The following is a 6,699-nucleotide window of genomic DNA, read 5'->3' on the forward strand; positions in this document are numbered from 1 at the left end:
ACTAATGATGGATTAATTAGGCTTAATAGATTCGTCTCGCGATTTAGCCTAGGAGTTCTGCAATTAGTTTTACAATTAGCTTATGTTTAGTCATCCTAATTAGTATTCGAACATCCGATGTGACAGAGCTAAAGTTTAGCCTCCTCCTCCCAAACACCCCCTAACACGGGCCGGCGTTCGACGACAACTACGACGCGCAGTATGGCGCGGATGGTCATCATCTGGTCAACCGGGGGACTCGTCCTTGATCGAAGCTCTGGTAATAAGTTCTTGCCGAGGCGGCTGATGCTGACGCAACGCACTAGTAGCTGGCTAGTTGCCCGTACGTTCTTGAGACCCTACCGATCGGTGACGTTCATAGGTGACCGTGCAGGAGCTGTGGGTTCCGCTCCAAGTCCGTGTACGGGTCGGGCCTCTTCCACATGACAATGAAGATCCCTTCCGGGTATACGGCCGGAGTCGTCACAACCTTCTATGTCAGTTCAACCCTTTTATTTTATTTTTTCTGTGAAACAAGTTACACATCATTCCGATCTTCTTGCTCACTTAACCTCTTGATTACACGTTCGTGTGTCGTGATGATCAAAACTATTCGTTAATCAATTTGATTAAGACGAGCTAATTAATGAGACGTCATTACGTTGCTACTTTCTTCCATCTCTGGATCCTGTGCATCGATCCGGCCAGCTTATTTCACAGCCGGAAAATGGCGGCCACGACGAAATCGATCTTGAGTTCTTGGGCGACAAGGCCGGCAGGCCCGTGAACCTCCAGACCAACCTCATCATCGACGGGCAGAGCTACAGGGAGCAGCGGCTGCACCTGTGGTTCGACCCCGCCGCCGACTTCCACGACTACAAAATCCTCTGGAACGCCTACCAGCTCGTGTAACCTTTTCATTATCCGATCCGTTCATCTTTGCTATTTTTCAGGTGCATGCCTTGCAACTTCTTTCTGCAGTAATGACCAGTAAATTCCTTCGTGAAATTACCGCAGGATGTTCCTGGACGACACGCCGGTGCGGGTGCTCAGAAACCTGACGGCCACCGTGCCGGGTTACCAGTTCCCGTCGAAGCCGGCGATGCTGATCCGCGGGAGCGTGTGGGACGGCTCCGACTGGGCGACGGACGACGGGCGGGCCAAGGTGGACTGGTCCAAGGCGCCCTTCACCGCCGCCTTCCGCGGCTTCGACGTCGACGCGGCCTGCGCCGTCCGCGGCGGCGGCGGCGTGACGCCGTGCAATGACTCGGCGGCACTGTGGTGGAACGGCGGCGAGTACGAGGTTCTCTCCGGCGCGCAGAGGGCGGCGTACGAGGGCGTCAAGAAGAACAACATGGTGTACGATTACTGCACGGACAAGCTCCGGTTCAACAATCATGTGCCGCTCGAGTGCAGCTACAATTGATCGAGTTGCTACAGTTGGATCGAATAATCTTCAGTGAGTTGCATGTTATGTAGTTCATGTTGGAAGACGGAAGAAGTAATTAATATCTCCACAGAAACGTTGCTATATATGCTACGAATATGCAAAGTCGAACTCTTGGGCTTTCTATGTTTGTCATGGAAATATTGCAATTTGCAAGTGTGAAAATGGGAAGGGGCCTCAAATTTGTGTAATTTTTAGAGGAATGGGATGTATATGCCTCATTTCGAACATAGAAAATTTGTGGAAACATTCTTAAGAAAAAAAAGTAATCAATATAACTTTTTTTTTACTTATTACCAATGTGTAATAATGAAACCACTCCTATAGAAAAAATTTATAAGAGAAATCCTGTGTTATGAAACCATTCTTATAGAAATAATTTATAAAAAGAAAACTCCTAATAAGTTAGGAGGGTCTATCTATTATCTATACAGCACCTAGTACCTGCTTTATTCTTTTAGCCATTTAATTTTGAGATTTGCGGCTCATATTTGATCAAAGGGAAAGTTGGTTTCGTAGCACTTAAAAAATATGGTTTCTAGAAAATACTAACAAAAAATTTCTGTTACGTAAAATCTTTACCTATTATTAAAGCAAGTAACGCCTCTGTCCAGATTTTCGTACGTCGTGGTCGTTTTGCAAAAAAACCCCTGACGTTTCGTGGAATCAACCCGCAGTCCATTATTATGAAGATAGAAAGGCTCGGGTGAAAAAATAAGAAATCGAGGGGGTTTAGTGAAAAATGCTTCTCCTTCCTCCGAAACAGGGAGACGAAAAAGGGGATCTGGGGATGGGGCGTGGGCGGCGGCCGGAGCGGGGTCCTCCGCTCCATCGGCCCGCGATGCGGTAGCGGCCTAGCACAGGCGGGGACGGCGGAGCATCGGGCTCCCCTGCTGATCTGCGCGGGCGTCACCACCCGCTGCTGGGGATGGCCGCCGCGGTGCTCGTCTACCAGAGGGCGCCTTATTACCAAGCCCCATCCTCGCTGCCCTCCACTCCCTCCTTCCCTCTCGACGCCCTGCTTCCCTCCTGCCGGTCCACTCCCGCGCCATCCGCCGCCGCCGCCGGCGTCGTCCTGCTCCTCGGCGCAGCCACGGTGGGGCTGCCGCGGGCCACCGCTGCCCAGTGCCGCAGCCCCGCGCGGGGGACGGCATCGCGGTCGCGGAGGTGGCAGCGGACGCCGCTGCTGCGCCAGGCCGGCGTCCGCGCTCGCCTCGACCGCGCCCTCACTCCCCTCGCCCAACTCGGTGTGGGTCGTGCAGGGCCTGCTCCTCCCCAACTCCGCCTCTCCTCCTCCTCCTCCGACGTGCTTGCGGGCACCGGCATCGCCGTCACTGTCGAGGTCCCCGACGCGCTGTTCCAGCCCCTCGCCTCCTCAACCAAGGCCGCCGCCGCCTGATTCTGCCACCACGCCAATTCCATCCGCTGCCACGCCTTGCCGCCTCCGAGAGCCCCAAGTCCTCCGCCCCGTGGTTTGTGTAAAGATTTCAGGTTGGCCAATAGCGTGGATGTGGATGGTGCGGCAGAGGGGACGATAGCAGGTTGGCCACGCGGTCAGCCGCCGGACATCAGCATGCCACACGATGCCGGAGAGCTCCATCAGCCTTGCGAGTCCACGGGTAAGTTCCTTCCGCTCAATCTGTCTTCTTATTGATTGCTTTGTTGCTTTCCCTTCTGTGTTGTTTGCTCTTGGTACGTGAGTTAATCATCATAGCAAGTGGTTGCAATTTGATTTCTATCCTCCTGTCCTTGGCTTGATGACCAAGTGTTCGACGAAATGCCCATGTAATCACTTTGTTCTATGAGTAATCATTTTTATTCTGTTGCATCTGCACAAGTGTATGGATTTTCAAGAAAATAAATGATGTCGTTGTGATGTGTTATAAAATCTCTAAAAACTCTAAGTTGTTATTACTTGCATTGATTTAATTAATGGTCAGTGTTTGGCTTATTCTTCATTTTACGATGAATGTACTGGTATATTGGGGGCAATATCCTGGCTGTCGTGTTGGTAAGACAACCAGTCAACTTGAAGCCAAATATACATGATTTAGTGTTGATGAATGGTCTAACAGTCTGCAGTTACAGTATCATTAGCAATATAGACAATTTTCAGATAAAGTTCTTTGAAATTTCTGTAGTACTATTTTAGAAAGTGACATTGCCTTTCAATTGTTTCCTTGTGCAAAATGTTTCATCTTGACATTGATGGTGATGATGACAACGACGAAGAAGAAGATCTGGATATGAGGGATCCCACACCTGAGCCAGATGAGCTCGATGAAGAGATTGTTTAGTCTGATCTTGAGCTTGAAGGAGACATTGAGTTTAATGCCCATTCAATTCCAGCAACCCATGCACATTGTTACCATTTTTTTTAACCACAAAGTGCTGATCCCACTGTATGTCTGTACATAATATGGAGTCATCAATTATTTTTGCTGACGGTTAATGCTCATTGGTCTTTGCAACACAACTGTGGAGCGAGATCCTGTGACCTCTGCTCTGCTTATTATTCTCAGCAGAAGGATGTCACTTGATATAGCTCAGTAATCAGATGGAAAAGTAGCCCAACAGCTGAGGTCTTGCCTACTGTCCGCTATGCCGCTTCATTTGCAGGGTATGCTGGCTACTTCCTCTAGGAGATAGTACAATTGCATGATGTGTAACTCTGCACAATTTTGTCTTTAATTTTAATAAAATTTAGGTTTTTCCGTGATGTATCCATGAAAACAAGAATTTACCTCGTTCTTATATTAATTGAAAGAGTGATAATTTGATGAGTTTGAATGCCGGTCCTTGGTTTTACTTGTTAAATTAGCTAGCATAGGCATCCTGCAGGAGTCTTTACCATGACCCAAACAAAGAGAAGTAATAGGACCTTTACTTTCTGTGGGAAGCTACAATGAACTTAGTATCTGTGAATTTCGCTACCGCATGCTAGGCCATCTTTTTCACATGATTGCTGATATTCACTTGTTACTTTGCCGGTAGATATGGTTTTTATGGAGAGGTTATCAGGGAGAGCGAAAACTACCGGTAGATGGGTCCTGCACATTATGAGTTTTCTGGAACAATGGTCTTTCTGAAGCAGCATAGGTGAGTAATGGTTACGTACTATTGTAGGACTACTGTTGCTTTATGTTGTTGACAACTAAACAATCTCTGGTCATTTTCAGGTCGTATGAGGCAAAGGTTGCTTTTCTTGAGTCTCCAAACACTAATTCACTTACAGAATCAGCTGAGGATGATGTAACTGGAGCACAACCACTACGATTTAGTCAAAAGAGACCTCGCAAAATAATCTGCCGAACAAATTGCTTTGTATGCAAGGAGGCTTCAACATCTGGACAAAATTCAGAAGATGAGATTGCAGACAGCTCCATAACAATATGCGAGAACCCAAAGTGGGTCTGGTCCGAAGGACGTTTCCTCAGCGTTGGCGCAGAGAACTTCCAATGATACGTGAGGCCTGCTTGCGTGTCCTGGTCATGTGCACAATCTTTCTCAAGAAAGCTGCAGCTTTCGGACTTGCTTGGAATAGATAGGTGAGATGATGACAAGGGAGTTCAGAGGGATGGAGGAGGAACCAAGCCAGCTGGAGGTTGTGTGTGTGGAGGTCAGGAAGAGAGTAGCAGAATGGGAGGCATTCTCTGCTACAGCTGAGCAAGAGGGTGACATTGATTTCCAGTTCTCGATGGATATGTTAGGAGAATACAATGATTTAATGCGATCGCCAAGATTCAATGGCTCAGGTTTCAACGGGTCGCCTAGATGCATGTGACCTGGTGTCGTCGTTTTTACTTCTCTGGCCTCCTTAATTGCTATGCCATGTTGGATTCCTGCTTACTTGGCACCCTAATCTATACATATATACATATACCTACCTATATATCTTTATTTTTTATCTTTATCTATATATATCGTCCATATCTAATAAAACATTTAGCAAGTGGTCTGCGTAACTTGAAACAATTAATGATCTGCTGATAATTTGAAGAACACTTCTTTTATTAAGTTATAATGGTATGCATGGGGCCGAAACCATAAAGAATCGAATGAAACAATTAATAATTATTCTCAAATTATGATATTCTAAATTAAAAACTAATACAACAATACCATATTGTGAAGCGAAGGTAACATATTATGAACACGTATAATAATATGAGAGTAAGTAATGACCCGTAGCAACGCACGGGCATTTCTGCTAGTACCATCAAAAGAACGGACGTTACCTTGCTAGCTAGCATTCGGTCTGTTTATCCGTTAACGTCGTGTTACCTTGCTAGCTAGCATTCCGTCTGTTTATCCGTTAACGTCGAGAACCGGTGGTGACGGGCGTCCGTCGTGCGGCTCCTCCCCCTCCTTCCTCACCATCACCGTACGGCCCGTTCGCTTCAGCTTATTCAGCTGGCTTATCAGCCACCAAACAGTATTTTCCTCTTACAATAAATCAACCGTTTCAGCTTTTCAGCCGGCTTATAAACTGAAGCGAACAGGCCGATGCTCTCCCAGGTCTCCCGTGCCCGCACTGCGGGGCTCATGCTTTTCCACGCAACCTGCACTTCCCGAGTCCCAAGCCCCGCCATGGCTGCCTCCCGACACCCTCGTGCAATGTAGGCTCCTGCAGGACTCCGATGGTCCGACCACAGGCGCCACTCTGCAACTCCCTGCTCACGTCATCGCACGAGTCCCTCGCCCACCGGTCATCCACTACTAGAGAACTCACCTTCCATCCAACTACTTTTGTCTCGATTGACTTTGGACCTGTGACTAAAGGGCTTTTAGTCTCGGGTCAAAAATGAGCCACCGACAGCCACCTTCGACGGTACCAACCGGGACTAAAGAGCACCCTTTAGTCCTAGTTGTAATGGAGGGAATCTGGTGGGGCGTTTAGCTCGGTTGAAAACACCAACCGGGGCTAAAGGTCTCCTTTAAGCCTAGTTGGATATACCAACATGGGACTAAAGGGAGGGGCCTTTAGTCCATGGTAACACCAACCGGGATTAAACGCCTAACCGGAGCCTTTTCACGTGGCAACCCCCTCTCTCTCTCTTCACCTTATCTCCTCCTCTCCCTTTCATATCTCACGCACGCAGGCAGCTCCAGCGCCTCTCCACCTTATCTCTTCTTTCTCCTCCTCCTCTCCCTCCTCCTCTCCCTTTCTTCCAGGCGGGCGGCTCCGGCGCGGGCGGGTGCGGGCGGCGCGGGTGGGCAGCCGGTGGTCTATTTTTTTTTGGAACTTTTTTGGTGCCTGGGCTCGCCACGCC

General features: G+C 48.4%; 2 protein-coding genes across 2 annotated transcripts; both read left to right on the forward strand.

The window, feature by feature from the left end:
• Positions 1 to 167: 167 nt before the first annotated feature.
• Positions 168 to 1,441, forward strand: LOC117852146 (xyloglucan endotransglucosylase/hydrolase protein 3; the record flags this gene model as incomplete). The annotated part of the gene is given in 4 exon segments (XM_072293451.1): positions 168 to 259; positions 374 to 476; positions 688 to 887; positions 997 to 1,441. Coding segments are annotated over 4 exon segments (804 nt in total), but the record flags the coding sequence as incomplete, so codon positions are not given.
• Positions 1,442 to 2,155: 714 nt separating this feature from the next.
• LOC140222507 (uncharacterized) lies at positions 2,156 to 5,318 on the forward strand. Its single transcript, XM_072293215.1, has 3 exons — positions 2,156 to 4,046; positions 4,421 to 4,525; positions 4,606 to 5,318. Exon 1 carries the CDS (start codon positions 2,355 to 2,357, stop codon positions 2,823 to 2,825), a length of 471 nt encoding a protein of 156 aa, XP_072149316.1. The 5' UTR covers positions 2,156 to 2,354; the 3' UTR covers positions 2,826 to 4,046; positions 4,421 to 4,525; positions 4,606 to 5,318.
• The last annotated feature ends 1,381 nt before the right edge of the window (positions 5,319 to 6,699 follow it).

The sequence above is a fragment of the Setaria viridis genome, chromosome 4 (genome assembly GCF_005286985.2).
Source record: "Setaria viridis chromosome 4, Setaria_viridis_v4.0, whole genome shotgun sequence".
In the NCBI taxonomy this organism is placed as follows: Eukaryota; Viridiplantae; Streptophyta; class Magnoliopsida; order Poales; family Poaceae; genus Setaria; species Setaria viridis.